At 46.7% G+C, this 20,653-nt stretch overlaps 1 protein-coding gene across 4 annotated transcripts in view; it reads left to right on the plus strand.

The window, feature by feature from the left end:
* The window catches only part of fermt2 (FERM domain containing kindlin 2), a 39,901-nt gene that overhangs the window by 11,926 nt on the left and 7,322 nt on the right, over nt 1–20,653 (plus strand). For 2 of the 4 annotated variants that reach the window (XM_060052697.1, XM_060052699.1), the window contains exons 3-13: nt 1,592–1,825; nt 8,197–8,325; nt 11,201–11,233; nt 13,329–13,554; nt 13,716–13,818; nt 14,189–14,296; nt 17,744–17,878; nt 18,538–18,587; nt 19,095–19,219; nt 19,586–19,692; nt 19,982–20,203. In XM_060052697.1, the coding sequence (XP_059908680.1) occupies nt 1,592–1,825; nt 8,197–8,325; nt 11,201–11,233; nt 13,329–13,554; nt 13,716–13,818; nt 14,189–14,296; nt 17,744–17,878; nt 18,538–18,587; nt 19,095–19,219; nt 19,586–19,692; nt 19,982–20,203 (1,472 nt within the window). The remainder of the gene's footprint in view (nt 1–1,591; nt 1,826–8,196; nt 8,326–11,200; nt 11,234–13,328; nt 13,555–13,715; nt 13,819–14,188; nt 14,297–17,743; nt 17,879–18,537; nt 18,588–19,094; nt 19,220–19,585; nt 19,693–19,981; nt 20,204–20,653) is intronic. The other 2 variants (XM_060052700.1, XM_060052701.1) reach the window with 1 other exon arrangement.

The following is a 20,653-nucleotide window of genomic DNA, read 5'->3' on the forward strand; positions in this document are numbered from 1 at the left end:
CAATGTTTATTCTTGTGTCCACGTGTTGTGTGTCAATGGGGTTCATCCAAAATAAACGCGGAAGTTAAAACCATTTGAATTAGAAGACCCCCCCACGATGAAATTACTCACTGAGAAACTGCAAGTAAAAGCTCAGAGTTAGGCAGGGAGGGAGGGAGAGAGCTAGAGATTGAATTGAGGAGGGGTAGCAAGAGGTGTGGACAGGCAGAGAGAGGAAACAGGATACTGCCTGGAAAAATGACTTCCCCCTTGGATGCTGATGACATCACAGCTGTAAGACGACGTCCAAGAGTAAAACGCATGCTCTTATATTACTTTCCCCTCAAAGAATACCTCCAGGCCTTAATCTTGGAAATATAATTTAATATAGGTCAAACCTGTCATTATGGACATTGCTTCATACATACTATGTACTGTCTACTGCTTCGTACAAAATGTTCTGTCTAACTCTTTATCAGACCTAGACCATGAGCTAGAGGGCACGATTTGCATTCAATCCTTTTAGCCAGGTGAATACATATTTTGAAATGCATTAGGATCGAGGATCTTCAGATAATGGACCTAAGGGACACAATGGTTCCCTTACGAGAAGGGGAGTTTTACATTTTCTGCACGTCCCCCAGGCTTTGGGGGAATTCATCGATTATATTCCAGCACTTAAAACCCTCACCTAACGCCGACTCAGGATTAAGATCACGTTGATCCGTCAAACAGCTGCCTTGAGTTTCCTCAAATCCCTTCAGCTTTTTCTCCTTTAAATTCCAATGAATTTCTTTCCCATGAAATGTCGCACATCATAAGCATCTCCATTGTGTGGATCCACCCCATGCAGCCAGGGGCCTGTGGACTGGGGTTTTGGGTGGCACGGTGGTGCTTTTTGAAGGGATCCCCCGTGACACGACAACAAAGAGGGGGAGGGATGAACCTGATATCCGTGTCTCACAAACAGCAGTCCCATTGAAACTTCTCATCACTATCTACCTGCACATAGCCCCCATCCGAGGCACCCCAGGATCGCTCTGCACCCCTGCGGTGTCCCCACCTCTTCCAGCCCACCCCAAACATGAACATCCGCCCGGGAGGGACATATTTGGTGATGTCAGGTCCCCATAGTGTGAGACACATAGAGGGGTCTTCTCTTCTTACACGTACGCAATCGGACCCTTGGGCACCGCTCTGGCCTATCCCTTTGTCTGTAATCGTTAGCAGGGAATCAAAGGAATGTATCTGCACAAAGGGAAATATGATCAAAGAAAAGAAAACGATGAAACCCTTGTCGAGAATTCACCCTGACTATCTCCAGGTTGCAATTGAGCAGGGTGTGTTGTTGTGGGGGTGGTTTAGGGTTTTGGGTGTTTAAGGTTCTGGGGATGTACCGCAATGTCTTCTGGTTTAAAAAACGCACTCCACCTGGAAGCACCATTGATCATGCCCAACATTCCCCAACCACTACACTATTGTATTGTTTATCTAACCTAAAATGGAGGTTAGATAAATCATCATACAAATCTGTTAAACGACTAAATTGTACTTAACTGCATGATGGCCGGGCAATCGATTAACCCTGTGATGTTTCCTTTGACGTACCTAGATGTGAAGAAGGACTGGTCGGACCACGCTCTTTGGTGGGAGAAGAAGAAGACCTGGCTGTTGAAAACCCACTGGACGCTGGACAAGTACGGCATCCAGGCGGACGCCAGGCTGCTCTTCACGCCGCAGCACAAGCTCCTGCGCCTGCAGCTGCCCAACATGAAGCACATGAAGGTCAAGGTCAACTTCTCCGACCGTGTCTTCAAGGCCGTCTCGGACATCTGCAAAACCTTCAGTAAGTGGTTACGCTTGTCTTTTTCCCCTAATAAGTTTCAGTGGACTGACAAGTGTTCATGAGGTGGTTTGAAATGGCCCCACACAAACCAAGATGATTTTTTTTTTTATATTTGGTAGCGTAAAATTGGCATTTTTGTTTTGATCTTTCTTTCTCTGGGCTATTTATAGATAATCGCTGTCCATGTTTTGTATTCGCTCTCCACACGACCTACCTCACTCATCTTATTTTTATGTCTCAAGTGTCGTCTGCTGTATTCACCTCCCTTTGACCACCAATCCAATATATATCGTGGAGACATTGAGGTGTCCTTGGTGTGTAAGCCCATTTGTGTAGCTGCTCTGATATAGAGACGATCAATTCTGACTCACCACAACATAGCAAAGACACTCACATTTATGTTGAAGTGGATGAGGGCAGGTAATAACATAAGCAAGCACTGAACTAAAGTGAAACCCCTTTACATCACCTGTCGTATCCCTTGTCACTCTTCTCCCGACGGCCTGTTTAGTACAGCGTGTCTGTATCAAAGTATTTAACTAACCTTAAGCGGCACCACCAAGGGGTCGTGGACTGTCTGCTATTGATACTTTCCATCACTGGTCCAAATGGGTCCTGTCAGAGAGGGGAGAAAGGTTACTCACTGGAGCCCAGTGACCCTGTGACCTGGGAAGACCCACTTTTCCAAAATCTGCTCCGGCTCCAGACCTCACGCATTGCCCTTACCCAATGAGTCATCGCCCCCGGGGGGAGACGCTGGTGTCACCAATCACATTGACCAATTTGAACGGACAGCCTCCTGGACACCGATTGGTTATTTTGTCCGATGGTCTGAATTTAATCAAATCTCTGAATTCACCCTACTTTGACTCAGCTAAAGTGAGGGATGGTTTCAATGCGCAGTTTTCTTGGAAGCCTTCTTTTCTTGGAATGGATGGTTTTTCTGGAGAGGCTCAGAGAAGGCCTGCTATGCAGTTATATGGAATGAATTAGCCTATAACAAAAATATGATTTTTGTTTAAGCCACGGATGGAACCAACAGCTCCACTTTTGGCTAGTCCTTGTCAGGAATGTATCTCTCTGCTTCTTTGGACTATTACATTTATTTTAGTCCATGGCAGTGGAGGACAAATTGCTTTTGGCTGACTTTCTGCATGCCTTGATTGTTGCAATATGAATTACAGTAGCTGTGTAGACCCATTTGTTTTCACTAGTACTTTCTTCACAACACCTTGTTGACCTCATCCAGTAGGACATTAATTAATGATGAGGGAGTCCACTATAACTTTTATCCCTATCTGTTATGATGGGTGTCTCAAGTGACTTACATTGTCTGTACTGGAAGCATTTGATTTGGCTTATCATCATCGGGGTTCAGTCTAGTGCTGAAACGATTGGCCAGATTTTGTTTTTGTACAATTAAACACCAACCATTTGCTACTTTTAGCCTGACAAATAAATATTGGGATATATCATCCGTTAGTTTTTATTGCTCGCAGATCCAATTGAGCTAGCAAAGATATTTATGGCCAAAATGCCAAAATGATTCATCGACAATATAATGGATTAATGGAAAAAATTGGTTAATCGTTAGTGGCAGCCCTAGTTCAGCCAGACAGTTTCCTTTGTGGTTTCCGCTGGCTGTCTAAGAGCAGCACAGTATAGAGTCGAGAGGGACGAGAAGACAAAACCAGGTCTGTCCAAATGGCCTTTTCTCCAGACAAAGTGGGCGGATGGGAGGGGGGGGATAAGCCTAAAATATAGTTTATTAGGATACGTTTTTTTCCCTTCGGTCTTCAGTGTAGCATCCAGCCCCTGCTCCTTTCACAAGTTTAATTCCAGATGATGATTGATTGTTGTGAGAATTCTTAGTCAATTGCAGACCATCTTATTATATTTTGGAAAAACAGGGAATGGGTTTATGCAGCAATTGATAACCAATCTATCTCCATTACACGTTTTCGACATTTCCCTAAATGGCAGGTACAGACCTTTTGGGGTAATGTTTACAAACCGCTTGATAGTGAAACAGAATGGTTTGAATAATTATCATCGGTCAATTCTCCTCACATCGACGACAGCTGTGGCTAATCCCTCTTTGAAAGAGGCACAGTCCATTTGGGGATGTTTGCAAAGAGAAGACTATATTCTCACAGCATAGCAACATTTTCTTTAATGTTTTGAATCACCCCTGTCCACTCCAGATTTTTCTCAAGCTTTTCATTTAGTTGGCAGGTCAAACGCACAACGTATACATGCCAGACATAATTTTCTCACGGTTAAACATAAGATTAATGTCTTATGTTTTGTTTCCATGTCCCAAGTATTTATCTACTACAGTTGGTGTGCTACTAGTCCTAGACAATGTTTAAGTTTAACAATTCTCCCTGTGGGAGATACAATGATATTCACAGGCTGTGTTTGCACTCTGCTTGCCTTAAGTCAAACCACCATCCCTTCACGATGGTGTGATATCCCTAACTCCTCATGAGGAAAATACACTCATACCCAATGACTAACGCATGACTGCAGTGCTGGAGGCCTACGTTAGTATAATCGAATGACCCTTCCCCTTCCTTCCCTCCTTGTCTTATACTAGCTCACCAACGAAGGACTCTGAGCTAACATGCAAGTCATCATCGATGATGACAGTCATGAACTTTTCCTTATCTACCCTTACCCTATGTTGTATAATCATGCATTTGCCCTAGCATTCCCTCGTTCATGGTCTGATTCCCTCAAAATTGGAGATGAAATGGACGTTGCAATGGAGGTCATGGTAATGTATGTTTAAGGTTTATGATGTAGAAGGTTTGACACATCTAGCTAGCGTGAGCGATATTCTTGGGGAAGGGGGGCACTCCATCCATCCTCCTTAATACAACCTTAAATAAGAGGATTTTAGGGTTTTCTAGGGGCAAGGTGGATGTGGTCAATCTGATTCAAGGGCCATCCACCTTCAATGCCTCACTGCCCAATGTTTCCCAGCCCCTGTTTTCATAACACTGAAGAAGTGTGCTACTGGCCTCAGCTGCACCTCCCTACATTTAAGAGGGTTAGCCTTTTGTGATTGGCCGTTTAACTGTATCGTCTGAAGCCTTTCACAGCTTGCCGGACAAGCAGTGCTTTTCCTTTGGCTGGTTTTAAAGAGTTAAATAAACATCTAAGTATTTCAGTTTTTTTTTTCAGAGGGTACAGTCTGTCTTTAAACTTGATGGTAGATTAGTCTGTTTGGACCTCAACAACGTACCCTACTCTCTATTCACATCCTCCTGGGGCGAAGGGTATAATTGACTCGTACTCAAAGGTCTAATTTGTATCCTGTAGTCTATTCAATCCACCAAGGAAACAAGGTATTGATTCATCCATCTCCCCAGGATATTAACTGATCGATCAGGTCGCAGCCCATAAAACAGCTCGTACAAAGCACGAGTAACCGAGTCCTCAAGGCGACAGTCGAGGCAGACATCTCCTATTCAACTCCATTCTCCTTTCCCTCCATGTAGGGGTGTCTGCTCCTTCTCTCTTTTAGGCCACGTTTACTTTGCAGACCGTGGCACTGTAAAATTAGAATATGACGACGTGTGTGATTGTTCTGCGGCTAACCTCGCTCACTCTGGTGAATCATCGCTTCCAAGGAGTGGATGCTATCGTAGAAGTCTCTCTCACTCTCTCTGGCTGCTTGTCTATCCCCCTGCTACCTGGCCGCAGGCCCATTCACCACCAGGGCTCACAGAAAGACGAGAGGAGACCGAGAAAGGCCCTGTTCTGACTGGGCGTCTGCTTACGTAAGTCACGCTAGCTCTAGTATTGAGGTCTTGAACTGTCTAGCACTGTCACTCCTGGCCACACCTGAACAGAGTCTGCTTAGTGTAGGAAAGCTGAGCGTACAGTAGCAGCCTGCCTGCACACTTGTTGGATTATCACCCTACATGTTCAACAGACCCCCCCCCCCCATCCTCCTAAGTGTACATTTCAAATTGTGGCTTAGAGAAGGGGACAAATAGTAAAACTCGGGACAAATTGCTTTGACAGCAGTGATAATACTTCTAGGGGAGATTAGGTACTAGACTAGAAGAATCTTCCTCTCCTTCCCCTTGTGTGCTTCATCTGACCAGGGGTATTCCGATATGCAATTGTTATTCACCGAAAGCTTTCCGACTCTTAAAATCATTGCTGCAATAAAATATACCACATGCCAATATGATATTTGCTAGCCAGTTTCTCTAATTGATATAGATTGTTCATAATTGTTTTGGGATCTTTCATAATTAATAAAACCTCTTAAGATTGAGATAAAGAGAGAAGGTTACGATGCATAACAACAAACCCACTTCTGACAATTGAATACAACACGCGTAGTCGTGCTACATTTCAAATCCTTCTTAAATGTCTGATTTTTTTTTTTGTCGTGTCACAATTTGTTCCTGCTCTGCAGACGGACAGATAATTTTAATTCTCCTGGTGGTATTTGCTCTGAGGTCATCAGGAATAAATCATACGAGTGACTTGGTTTGTTTGACATCGTAGTAAAATGCCACATACCTCTGCTATATTTCACGAAGACACATGCACACACACACACACACACACACACACACACACACACACACACACACACACACACACACACACACACACACACACACACACACACACACACACACACACACACACACACACACACACACACACACACACACACACACACACGTTAGGCTGCACAGCTCAACCGGGCTAGAGCTAGGCAGCACGACTGCATGGCTGTATAAGGGCACAGGGATTGTGCCTTGCGGACCAGAAGAGAGCTGAGAGGGAGGGAGAGCGAGGGGGAGAGAAAAAGAGGGAACGAGAGAGTGGGAGGAGGAAGGAGAGCCAGCTCCCATCTGGTAGTCCTTAAAACCAGTGGAATGCTTTTGCTTTAGTAACACAAACTAAACACGTAATTCTCGCCAGGCCAATAGGTTCTCTCTCTCTCTCTTCTTCCTTTCTGTCCTTTTCTCTTTCCACATCTTTCTTTCTTTCCTTCTTTCTTCTCCCCCCATCACCCTATGGTCTCAACTCTTTATGTTACACAAGATGCGCTCCATGATGGCATCGTAAATGGGCATGAGGCAACGCACCAACCAAAAAGTTCCGGGAAGGCTGCTGCTGCAATCTACCACAGATGAAGCAAACTGCGTTGTAATGAGATATATACTTTGGCCTCTTCTATCGCTCAGCCTTCCCTGGGTTTCTCCACCAGTTGGGTCCCAGTGCAGACCATATGAGGCATACGATACGTGTGCTGCTCCTTCCAGGCTTCCTGGCTCGCAGCAGCCTCCCCTCCCTCCGGAGCCCTCCTACGGCGTCATGGCCGCCACTGAGTGATGGTTCCCTGGCCTCCCTCGCCGACCCTGGGGGCGGTGGAGGGGGAGAGGAGGGAAGGCGATGGGGAGGTCCAGGATTGGGGGACCCGACTCTTACTCTGTTGAAGTCATCAGACCAAATCTGGACTATGTATCTTAAACGTTTTGAGTTGCACGCACGGGTACATAGGAATGCACTCACACACGTACATAAACATCAACATATTTCTTAGCATGCATACACAGTGTGAGTTGCAATCGGATTTGTTTACTTGGTTTTTAGCATCCTGGCTATCTGAATGTTAGCAGTGTTGAGATAATGGAACCCCTGATGTCACTAATGCCATTAGTCAGTGTGTGTGTGTGTGTGTGTGTGTGTGTGTGTGTGTGTGTGTGTGTGTGTGTGTGTGTGTGTGTGTGTGTGTGTGTGTGTGTGTGTGTGTGTGTGTGTGTGTGTGTGTGTGTGTGTGTGTGTGTGAGGCTGCAATGTGCTGACAGACAGGAAGAGCTAGAGACATACGGATGGAGGAAGAGAGTAGACGAGAGAGGGATGGACTGACACTGAGGCCCTGTCCTCCCAGTCTAGGCTGGGGATTACAGCTCCATGAAGATTTGTAGGGGTCCTGAGAAAAAGAGATCTGCAATCTTTTTTCCACCCGTCTTCTGAATGCAGCTGTGTATTGTTACCCTTCATCTGCATCGTGTCCTCTCTGTTCTTCTTCTTCCATGGTTCTCCCCCCCCCCCCCCCAGATTAGTTTACGTCATTTGTCCCCTGTTGCACTCTCCGCCTGGCCTCCCATCCTGTGGGCCATTCCAGGCAGTCAGGTTGCAGCGTGCGTAAATCAGGTCTCCTGTGACAACGGGGACACAAGATCTGTGCGTCCTCCTGGCCTATCATCTGAGCCCCCCCACCCGCAGCTGGTTGCTGGGCAGGCTTGTGTTTTCATGTGACATCAACTCTGGCATAAACATATGATACTCGACCTCACCTCTTTTCTCCTCTCTCCCTCCTCCCCCAAAAGATATCCGGCACCCAGAGGAGTTGTCTCTTCTGCGTAAACCCCGCGATCCGAAGAAGAAGAAGAAAAAGCTGGAGGAGGCAGAGGAGGAGGCCCTAGAGCTGGAGGGTCCCATGCTGACGCCCGGATCAGGTGAGCCCCACGGGGGGGGGGGTGGCCAGGTGGGGGCGGGAGTACTCAGGCGGATCACGCCTCCATGAGCCATGTCTTGCGGGGACTCTACAAATGTGGGCACGTGGAGGTTCGGTCAAGCACCTCTGGCGAATGTCGGGAATGACACACCCGGGATGTTGTTGTTTTTTTAAAGATGCTCTTAACCAAACACATTTTAAAGTAAATGGAGACGGTTCACTGCAATCAGAGAGTGATGCATTCTGGTTGATGAACGGAGTTACCCTGAAATTCCTTACCACAAGAAGCATTTTATATTAAATGGACATTTCAAAACGGTATCATTCAAATATTAAAACAGGGGATTTAAAGAACATAACAAGGCCTTCCATTATAGGTCAGTAATGCGGGGAGATGGGATGGAAGGGGGAAAAGCTTGCAAATTGTATACAAACAGACGGGACAAACCTTCAGAAATGCGTTGCACACACAGGCAGTAAAGACCCTGAAATTAGTATTGCGGCGCCGGTGTGAGTGCACTCATTGGAGACACAGCCCATTGAAGTTCCCATTAAGGCGTGAGTGTGTGTACTTCAAAAGGATCAGAACATAAAAACAGTGTTTATACATTATGAAGATTTTTGATGAGATTGCACCGCAGTAATCTTCAAGAGTACTCTTCAAGAGTCACTTCAAGCTGTTATTAGTAGTAGGTAGAGCTTTTTGATATGTTTTGCCCTTGACATATACATGGATTTACAACACGGCCTTGCTGGTTTTGGTTGGTCGATTACAGCCTTCAGCAATCTATTTCCAACGGTTATTTTAGCGGAAGAAAAAAATAAATAATAAAAAGATAAAATAAAGTACATTGTTCAATGTATTGATGCATTAAGCACGGCAAAAATGTTTAAAAAACGCTGACATCGGTTGTGATATTCTCTCTGCTTTATTTCTGAAGCGTAAACATCCACTTTTAGGAGCAGGTTGAAATAGCAGGTTCCCTCGTATTGTTTTCCTCTGCGGTGAGGCAGCCAGCAGGATAAATACAGATCGCAGCAGTGTTTGCAGTGACCAAATAAGAACGTGTGAGTTGGGGCCAGCGTGGGACCTTAGGCACCCAGCTCCCGGCTCCTTAGCGGTGCCGACCAGGAATGGTTTGAATTCCACACATAGTTGGTCACGCTGCCGTTTCCAAACCCAAAACTCAGGGCTGCAAAAGTGGCAGGATACTCTCTCAACCCTCCCCCGTCCGTCCGTCCTTCCTTCCCACCCTCTCCCCTCCCTGGCCTCCTCTCCTTCCCCTGACGATGGGAACCTTGGACGTACAAGCGGGCGATGGCGAATGTAGCCAAATGGTGGTCTCGAGGTTAGTGCCAGCCGCTCGCGCTCACGCCACAGAGCCGCAGTGAATGGCAGCCATTGTGTCCGGGTTTGGGAACCTCTGCTCCCCCCTCGGTCGGCTCTGCCCTGTCCTTTCCTGTCGCGGACCACCTTCGATTTCATCCTATTCACATCGGAACACCCCCCGAAATTTTTTTTTTCACATGTATAATTACACGGAAGAAACGAGGGTCAGGAAGGAAGCTTCAATTATGTTTGTTTAAGGACGCTCGACGCACAATCCCCACCTTACATTCTTTTCATTCTAATTTGAATCTATCGCTCCAGTCACTCACCAAAATCACTCCCTTCCTTTCAAAATAATACGCTCCGACTGCTGACTGCACTGCTAGAAAAAGGATGGGAGGACACAAGCTATCAAAAGGAATGTGCAGAATCTGTTTACTGTACACTGCCGTTCCAGTTTCTTTCTTTTTTCACACACACACACACGGATACGCACACACACATACGTGACCCGCGCATACACTTCCTGCTCTGGCCCTATCAGATCACATGCTACAGAAGCCGTGTGTATTTAACGGGCAGATTATGGGGAGTTATTTGGTGGTGTTTTGGGAAAGGCCCTGGCCTTCTTGCCCCCCGCGACTTATCGTAGCCCCCCCCCGGGACTTATCCTAGATCCCCGGGTCTTCTGATGGGAATCACAAGGGCAAGCGGGGCTCCGCAGGGATGCAGCGATGTCGTACCCACACAGGAAGTCCAGTAGAACCATTAGGCCTCTCCCTTTACACATCAAATCATTTTCTTGTCAGTATTAAATACAAATTTGGCATGTCCAAAGCCTTCCTTCACTTAGCTTTCCTACTTAATATGCCCCCAACTCTCCTTTTTGTAAAGTGTGTGATTACTTTGGGAAAGCCATGTTTCTAATCCACCCCCAGCTGTTCCTGTGAGTCAGAACAAGGGGCCCAGCTCATGGTCACGATAGAGGCTCATTGGGTCCCACTGGGGCCGATTGCGTCTCCTCTTACCATTTTCACACACACGCAGACACGCACACAAACACAAACACGCACGGGCACGCACACACACACAGTGATGACATTCCTTGGATGGCCAGCAACATATTTGACATCCGCGCGGCGGTATGTATGTGTACATGGTGGACATCGAACCGACGCCCTCCTCCTCACTGCTGTCTGGGTTTCATCATCTGTCACATTGTGTTGGATGACCAGGGATGGGTGACCGAAAATGTCAGATGTGCCAATGTGTGTTTTGCCTGCAATTCGGGGGAAACTGAGTCGTATGCCCTTTTTAAAAATTAAAGCACCAAACATCTCTTTATCTTCGTATTCCTCTTTATATTTCCATGTATTCCTGTTCTTCCCTCCTCTCGCTCTCTTTTTCCTATGAGCGTTTCCAGTTAACTGTTAATTCTGTCCTCTGGCCTTGATTTGTTTTTGTTCTTTCCTCTTACTTTCCTTCATTTGTCTCTTTTGTCCTTCTTTTTTTCCTATCCCCTGTATTCTTTTCCTTTCTGTCCTAGCCTCTGAGATAATATTCATCGGACCTGTCAAAGGTAAGCTTTCCCCTTGCCCTGTCCTTGACTACTCTCTGCTGCTTTTCACCCTGTTTTTCGCCTCCTCCCCTCTCCCTCTCCCTCACTGACTACAACCCAGCAGCCAGGCCACCTGACTGGCTAAAACCATAGCATAGCCCCAGTAGCAGCCGTCATCTGACCTCTTCCTGTGGGGATGTCAGCTGACTGATCACATTTTCACATGATGGCCGCATCGGCACCCTTTAGCGCTAGAGTTCAGTGGCTTTTGTTTATTTGCTCCGTCAAGTCTCTCCACTGGTCCTTTTGACTGGTTTTACTTGACAGCAGATCTGTGTTTTTTTTTGCACTGTTAAAAGGAAGACGCCATATTCATGGTTTTGTTTTTGCTATCTTAGATGTCATTAAGTTGATGTGGAAATAGTATACTATTAATTCAATTTGTTTATCAATCATCTATAAAATCTGATTCTGAAAGGCAAAGCACCAGACATTGGCAACAGAGTACAAATCAGTTGTTTATTTAATTAACGATAGCGTAGCATTTTTCCTGATTGTTTTCTTTAACGTCATCTAATCCATTGTCTGAAATTGGCATAAAACACCCCCTCCATAGAGGGGGTGTTTTATTAATATTCATCGGACCTGTCAAAGGTAAGCTTTCCCCTTTCCCTGTCCTTGACTACTCTCTCCATAGAGGGGGTGTTTTTTTACATCCAGGCCTTGTATGAAAGGGGGGTCCCATCCCTCCCTAGCCATCGTCCCTCTCAATGTCTCCTCAGTCTGGAGTCGAGGTTATACAGGGCTTCCTTTCCTGCTCTCTCCCCTATCCTCCGGACTCCACTCTCCCCGTGGATACTTGGGATTCCTCAGGAGTGCATAGGCGGACATGGGAGTACTCTCTCCCACTCGCGTTCTCCCTGACCTCTTGAACCCTGCAGCGGGGACCCAGTCCCTAGACAACAACCGCCTCCTTGGCGGAGGATGAGTCGCCACAGCCTGCGCCTCATTCACATGACCCCCGGCCACCCGCCCACAGACACACCGACCCCCGCTCGGTTCCTGTTTTCGGGAGGGGTTTGGAGTTGTGCCGCTACATTACAGCTTCTCTCCCCGGGTCCCCGCAGAGAGTGGGAGAGCGCGACTGCGCCGGGAGAAGAGGCCGAACACAGGAAATGCAACCTTTTTTTTGCTTTCGCCGGAGAACAAATATTATGAATCCCTGGTTATGTATGCAAACGCCACTAGTAGAACAACAAATATTAGGACTAATTAAAATCGTCCATATTAAGCTTTATTTATTTTGATATCATATTTCATTTGAAATGTTGTTTATATTCTGAACATTGCAATTAATTTCCGCCAACATCCTGTGGATCTCTCTTCCCCCCCCCCCATGCCCCTTTACTGTCTGTGTGTGGCTGGATATGCTGTGTGTAGCAGTGCACCCATGCCCTCCTGCAGAGTGTGTTGGACTGTGTCTCAGTGGGTGGCCCATCATTGGGTTCATTTGACTGCATGCTGAAAAATAAACCTTAGTCCAGCCAACAGCTTAAGGGCCTTATTTAAACCACTTATCCGCATATGAGCTAGCTGGTCTTCGTGTTGTGTTGCTGATGGCTAGCTGTGTGTGTGTGTGTGTGTGTGTGTGTGTGTGTGTGTGTGTGTGTGTGTGTGTGTGTGTGTGTGTGTGTGTGTGTGTGTGTGTGTGTGTGTGTGTGTGTGGTAAAGATGGTTTTGTTTGCAGAAGCCTGTTTTGATATTATTATTTCAAATGTGTCAATGTGCATTGCTTTTGTAATATTTGTTTTGGAAGATATTTCACACTGGAGGACATGGATGTGAGGTGTGTACTTAAGCAGGCCTGTATTTCACTACAAGGTGTGATTTTGATTAGCAAATACAAGCCAACCGGTCGACTCATCTTGCCACTATACATTTGGTTAAACATACACATGTGGATGTCACTATCGGGTCGGTAATAAAGGTTAATCAACATCGCACATGGGGATAAAATAAGTGCCCTTTAATGCAGTTAGCGCATTTGTGCGTGTGTGCAAACAGCAACAACTGAATGACGTGTGTGTGCCTGTATGTGCGTGTGTTTTGTTCTCAGGAAGCATCTACTCCAGCCCGGGTCTCTACAGCAAGACCATGACCCCCACTTATGACTCTCGGGATGGCAGCCCCCTGTCCCCCACCACCGCCTGGTTCGGCGACAGCCCCCTGTCCGAGGGGAACCCCAGCATCCTGGCCGTCAGCCAGCCCATCTCCTCCCCGGACGTCCTGGTGAAGCTCTACAAGCCCCAGTCCCTCCTAGACAAGGCCAAGATCAACCAGGGGTGAGCAGCTGTTCTCAGGACCTCTTCAGTAGCCGGGTGGCGGCGATCCTTATTTAGCTCTGTAGCTACTGTGTTGTGCAAACTAGTGTTGCAGTGAGTGAACGGCCAAGTATTTCCTATTGGCTGGAGGAAGATGGTAACGGCCTATGTTTCGTGTCCAGCTGGCTGGACTCCTCCAGGTCTCTGATGGAGCAGGACGTGAAGGAGAACGAGGTGCTGCTTCTCCGGTTTAAATACCACAGCTTCTTTGACCTAAACCCCAAGGTAACGATACCCTCTAGGTGTGTGTGTGGGGGTGTGAAGCAGACGCAGCGCCTCTGCTAAATTACAACATTGTTTGCGTACGTTCATGTCAGTGTCACTGTACTGGCGTTACACAAAGTGGTTATCAGACAAACAATATGGACATGTATCGAAAGCAAAGCATAACACAGCAAATTGCACACAGAAGAATTACTCAATCCCCAAACCCCACAATAAAACATTGGATAACTTATTGACCTTTCTTTCTAGAAGAGGAGCAATGGGATTTCTATCAGAGATTTGAACAATATTCAAGGTCACCCCTCGGGGTTGTGTTATGCTTTAAGGCTGTGTCCTTGAACTACACGCCTTCATGTTTCCCTCCCTGCAGTATGATGCCATCCGGGTCAACCAGCTCTATGAACAGGCCAAGTGGGCCATCCTGATAGAGGAAATTGAGTGCACCGAGGAGGAAATGATGATGTTTGCTGCCCTGCAGGTAAGGAAACCTGTGTTTTCTTTTTTTTAATGTTTGTGTGTATTTTGGGCTGTTTTCTTTGGGTGTACTTGTGGGTTGGGTCATGAATGTCTGCTGCTAGAGTCTGAGTTACTCTGGTTCACTATTCCTTAGTCAGGCGGCGCAGTTTGAAACGCTGCAGTCCTAGTTTTGTATTCTATTATTTTCTGATTTGGGCTGCTTGCCTTCTGGACCGCATCATAATGAAGTGGTTGTGGCTAGTAGCCCAGGCTTATAGCTGCCTGTTCTGCTGCATTAGCACTTGGCCATTGAACATGGTTACAAAAGGTGCTAACAGAGGTCAAGAAAATGCATTATAAAACTGCATTCATTGATGGAAGTGGATTTCTTTGAAAACTCTTTTCGGATGGTCCTCGTCCTAGCATCAGTTATCCTGAGTTCAACGCAGACCTAGCTCGCTAGCTCAGTAGCTGCATGACTCGGAGCACACTGCATATACTGAAATGTATAGCTGGGCGATAAATCAATTATTTTTTTTTATCATAATTTGAATTGATGGCTTAGGACGATGTTTATAAAAAGGATGTTAAACATCACCCGATTTTAATCTGGTATTTACGGTGGCGCCAACACTTCCCCTTCTCTGAGGTCCCGTAGCTCATAGTAACCCCCACTCCTCTTCAGAAAAAGTAAAATATCAACGTGAAACCAGTGAGGATTTCATTGCCCAAAAAGGCACCGTCTCCTCAGTCCTATGGATGGGGTTCGGGAACGCAAACGCCTTCTTTCTGTTTGCACTCTATTAATCCCAATAAGGATACTATTTTATTTGTATTTTTTTAAAGATGTCAGTAGTTTATAGTCTGTTTTTAAGAGAAAAAAATTGATTAAAATCGATAATCCGTTTTGGTTTGAAAAAATCTGAGATTTAATTTGAAGGCCAGATCGCCCCGCCCTACTGCCATGCATAGTGAAACGTTCTGTCGCTTCATTGGGTCCTATAGAGCCATTCTATATGTTGATGCGCTGCCAAACCTAAGCCACTGGTCCCGCGGCATGTTGCCTTAGCAACTTATACAGCTGCTAAAAAAATAAGTAGACTATGCTAAACTTTTGTTGCTAAGATATGGCCACAGCTTCAGTCAGCTTCCGTCAGACCGGCACTTTTCAACCTCCATGCTATGTGGAAGTTATGTGACGGAAGAGGAGAAGGAGGAAGGCGCTTCTGTTTTGATGCATTGGGAGTTAGGGTTTGGGGGGTCGGGTAGGCTGGGGTTAAGCCCTCCCCCGTCGCCCTCTGGCTTGCCCTCTTAGTCTGGGGGTTGCTGGCCCTGCTATTTCTAACCCTCGTAAAGCCCTGGGGCCAGGACCGGGGGACGCCACCTTGTCCTCACCCCTGGAGTAATTATAGAGCATCTTTAGTCCTCAGGAAGACACGCAGTGCCAGACCAGGCCCGGACCACCCATCCACGCAACCAACCACACCCCCCTTCAAGGTTACTAGGGACCGGCTCGCATTCATCGTCATTCCTATTTCCAGGTTTCACTTCATGTCTCGTCAGAGAGGCACGGCTAATATTACACTTGACTTGCTTCCTGTTATGTCCCGCGTGGGCATTTTTTTTTTCATTTCATGGGCAACCCAGCCGAGATAACATTTCACGTGGTTCTGTTAGGGCTAGGCGGGGTTGGAGATTTAGGTGTCGCTGAGGAAGAATGGATACCCTGGTCTAAAATAAGCCAGATTGTGCTCATCCAGTAGCCGGCCAGCTAGGATTACCAGGCTGTCACCTGGACGTGTCAATTTAGCAGCTTGGCACTAGGCTGGCCAACATGTCGCGAAGAGCAGTCTGTTGTGTATCCTTCCTGAGCGCTGGTCAAAAGTGTGTGTGTGTGTGTGTGTGTGTGTGTGTGTGTGTGTGTGTGTGTGTGTGTGTGTGTGTGTGTGTGTGTGTGTGTGTGTGTGTGTGTGTGTGTGTGTGTGTGTGTGTGTGTGTGTGTGTGTGTGTGTGTGTGTTGTTCATCTTAAAATCAGTTCACTGACTTTGATTTCTGCTTTATGAGCACATACAAACGCTCACAAAAAGAAAGGTCCCTCCCTGTTACTTTTAAACAGCAAGTTGAACAGTTAGGGTAGGAGTGAGACAGGGTAGGAGTGAGACATGGAGAAACATTCATTGGAACCCCCTTTGTCCCTGATCCTGTAACCTTAGAGGGCTCTTGCAACACATTTCTCTCTTACAGTGTGGTGAGGTAATTCGAAGCACAGTAGGTTAGGTTGGAAGAGGGAGAAAGGTTTGGCCAGAGGAAGCTTTTGGAACCTAAATTGTTCTCTTTTCTTTCTTAATTCTTCACTCTCTTTCTCGATCTCTCTCTCTCTCTCTCCCCCCCCCCCCCCCCCCCCTCCCACAACAGCTGTTCATCCATATATTAACAGGGGGGTCTAGGGTTGGCAGTACAGGATTTACATTATAAATACCATTTGTCAACAAGTTGTATTCAGTGTCACTCATGACTCATGGCCAGGGGGGAAGCAACAGTTGTGGTTTCGATGCAATGTTCTCCACCGGTGAGTTTGTCCTTCCATTGTTACAAACAACAACACCGAGATTGTGCTGATGCCCCCCCGTTGTCACGCGTGTGAGGAGAAAAAGCTGATTTATCATGTGACCGTTTTAATATGGGCTGAAAATGCTCAACAAATCCCTCCTCTTCCCTGTTTTTGTGCAACGCGGTCGGAAGTGTTGCCTAATGTGGTTTTACGTTGCGTAATAATTTTGCCCAAATTAATTCCATTAAAACCACTTAAGTATTTACCACAGGCCTCTCGAGTACAAAAAAAGCTAAGGGCTATGCACAAGCAACCTGGCATGGCAGGAAGTTTATAAGAAATGTTGTTGTGTGTTTGTTGACCAAGGCAGGGCACCAATAGCCAATGTAAGGAGAGTTTCTTTGCTTGGAGCTTTCTTTGACCCACTTTCTTTTCTTTCATTGGTAACCATCATTGGTTGTCTTTGTTTGCAGTTCAGACATGTTCAACAGGTTCCTCTGTTTTTCTCACAAAAACACAATCGGTTCAATCTCTATGGCGATGCTGTCATTGGCCTGGAAGCCACATTAAGTTTGAGAATATCTTTGTCAATCAAGTGTCCCATAGTCAGAGTAGCAACACTGGTTCACTTTTGTGACTAAGTCGGTATAAATACTAACTTCCTCCGATGGAACCCTGTTTTTTTGGGCAGAGGAAGTCCTCATGTTTATATAAGAATGGGTCCAAGTCAGAACGAAAGACGGGCAGGATAGTGCAGTGATTTATGTGGGGGGTTCAACTCCCAACTGAAGAGGGTTCGATCCCAAATGTCCGCAGCCATCTGAAGGCTTTGATCGCGTGATCGGCTTGTCTCGATTGCCTCACCTCAGTAGTTCAAACGTTCTTCTCCTCTCTCTCTCTCTCCCCCCCCCATGCAGTACCACATCAACAAGCTGTCCATCATGTCCTCGGACCACCACATGAACAACAGTGAGAAGGAGGTGGACGAGGTGGACGCCGCCCTGTCGGACCTGGAGATCACCCTGGAGGGAGGCAAGACCTCCAACACGCTGGTACGGGGCCCCCTCCACCATCGTGGCCTCCTCATGCATGTGCTTTTATTCTTCTTAATTGTGTTCTCACTGTGGGTCTATTGTTTGATTCTTTGGCCTTGTGTTAATTTTGGATCGTCTGGTTCTGATGTACCGAGTTAAGTGTATGTGTTACTTTGTTTGTATCAGATTTTGTCAGTGTGTGCATGTTGTTTGATCACGCACACCTGTGTGTGGCGTGTTCATTTTGCGTTTAGGTCTGATGTGTCAAGTCGTGTGCATGCACGTGCACACACGAGTTCTGACAGCACATATGCTGTGTGCTAGGCCTGGGAAAGGAAGCCATACAGTTACTCGTACCACTAGTGCAACATTTTGAACCATTATTTAGGTCGTCTGAGACTGACAAAAGAGTGAGCTTGTGAGATAGTGAACTGCTGTCTCCCTGCCATAGGTCCTAAAGGGGTAGCCTGATATCCAGGCTTCTATTGTTTAACCAGACCGTTTTTCATCTTATCACAGGAAGTGGATCATTTTTTGTTTTTGTTTTTTACATCAGAAGCACTTTCTTAAAGCATTCGACAGCATTGTGACACTGACAGGATGTGGAGACGTTTGGAAAAATATGTTTAAAAATAATATATCCGCTTAACCTCCGGCCCGTTCCTTCTGCTTTCCAGGGTGATATCACATCCATCCCAGAGCTAGCCGACTATGTCAAGATCTTCAAGTAAGTCCAGATCTGTGAGCTCATCTAGCCCTGAACAACGGCGATGGTTATTCTCTGTTGCTAGCAACAACATGTGTGCAGAGATCACATCTGCCCAAAGCATGTTATGTTCAAAATCACATCTCTAGAGGAGAGGGAGAGAGGCCAGGCCTGGTATGTGTCTTGGATAATTTAGATTAATCTCTTCTGCTGGTGAATGACATCATCACCTTGTGAGTTGGGGGGGGGGGGTGAGTAGCTATTAGCTAATAGCTATTATTAGTGAGACAGAGAGACTTCAGGTGGGACCAGTGCATATATTTGACCCTTTTTTCCATGCTCCTTTTGTTTTGTAATTGGTGCTATTCTCCTGATCCTCCTCCTCCTCCTCCTCCTCAGTCTCATCTGCCGCCTCTTCCAGCTCTTCCTTACTTGTGGAGAAAGGGAATGGGCCATGGTCTTTTTGTTTTGTGCGTCTTTTGAAGGCTGACATGGTCTCCTATATCGTGTGTGTTTGTGTTCCTCCAGGCCCAAGAAACTGACGCTGAAGAGTCACAAGCAGTACTGGTGCACGTTCAAGGACATCACCGTCTCCTGCTACAAGACCAAGGAAGAGGCGCACGGCACCCCGGCTCTCCAGATGAACCTCAGAGGTGTGGACGCACACACACACACACGCACGCACGCACGCACACGCACACACACACGCACACACACACACGTGAAACCCTTTGAGACTGTAACTGTGATCAAGGTCTACAGGAATAAAATAGATTTGACGCACGACCACACCTTCATGCATGCATCCATTCACACACCAACGCACGGCCCACACACTTAAAAGGGCTCACACATACTCAGACCTGCGTTCACAGACACGGATACAAGAATGTACGTTATCCTTTCCGATGTGTTGAGTGTGTGTATGTAAGAATTTGAGTGACCTATGACCCCCCACACACACACACACACACACACACACACACACCCTCTCTGAACTGTGGCTTCTGTGTGTGCAGGCTGTGAGGTAACTCCAGATGTCAACATCTCCGGTCAGAAATTCAACATCAAGCTGCTAATCCCTGTGGCGGACGGCATGAATGAGATCTGGCTACGGTGTGACATGGTAAAAACATATAAGAAACCTGGCCACACAAATTCAACACTGTTGGAGGGATTTCATTAAATAACCATGTTTAGGATTCCACCCTGCCCCTTTAAGAATTACATGTTGACCTCTCAAACACACACACACACACACACACACACACACACACACACACACACACACACACACACACACACACACACACACACACACACACACACACACACACACACACACACACACACACACACACCCCCTCCCTCCCTATTGGCCATATTGTCCTGACTCCTTACACTCCCGCCCCCAGGAGAAGCAGTACGCCCACTGGATGGCGGCGTGTCGCCTGGCCTCCAAGGGGAAGACGATGGCGGACAGCTCCTACAACCTGGAGGTGCAGAACATCCTGTCCTTCCTGAAGATGCAGCACATGAACCCCGACCCCCAGTACATCGCCGAGCCCATCGCCACCGACATCAACCCCGAGTGCCTGGTGTCGCCCCGCTACCTGAAGAAGTACAAGAACAAGCAGGTAACGCTGGGAACCGACACAGGGGGGTCACTGGACCCACCGGAGCGCATGAGCCTTGGTTATGAGGGGGAATGGGAGGGGAAATGGCGCTCGATTAGATGACACTTTATTCATGTCTTAAAGGAAGTCCAGGGACCACAACTGCAAAATAACGCGCATGTCAAATGATGACATTTGTAATATCCTAATATAGTGCAATGTTGGCGATGTATACTGTAAATTGCACCGTATAAAATATACGGTATATGTACTACTGTGTACAAAATACGGCAACCAGGATAAAGAAAAATATTTTACAATGTTTTTACGCATGAAATAATGGCGATAATGGAAATAATGGCAATGGCTTCTCCCTCTGTTTGGAGATGGGCATCGTGTCATATCCTGGGATAGAGGGTTTGCAGTATGGGATCCTGCTCTGAAGGCTGGACTGGGTGATGATCAGCGCAA

The sequence above is a fragment of the Gadus macrocephalus genome, chromosome 5 (genome assembly GCF_031168955.1).
Source record: "Gadus macrocephalus chromosome 5, ASM3116895v1".
Classification (NCBI taxonomy): domain Eukaryota; kingdom Metazoa; phylum Chordata; class Actinopteri; order Gadiformes; family Gadidae; genus Gadus; species Gadus macrocephalus.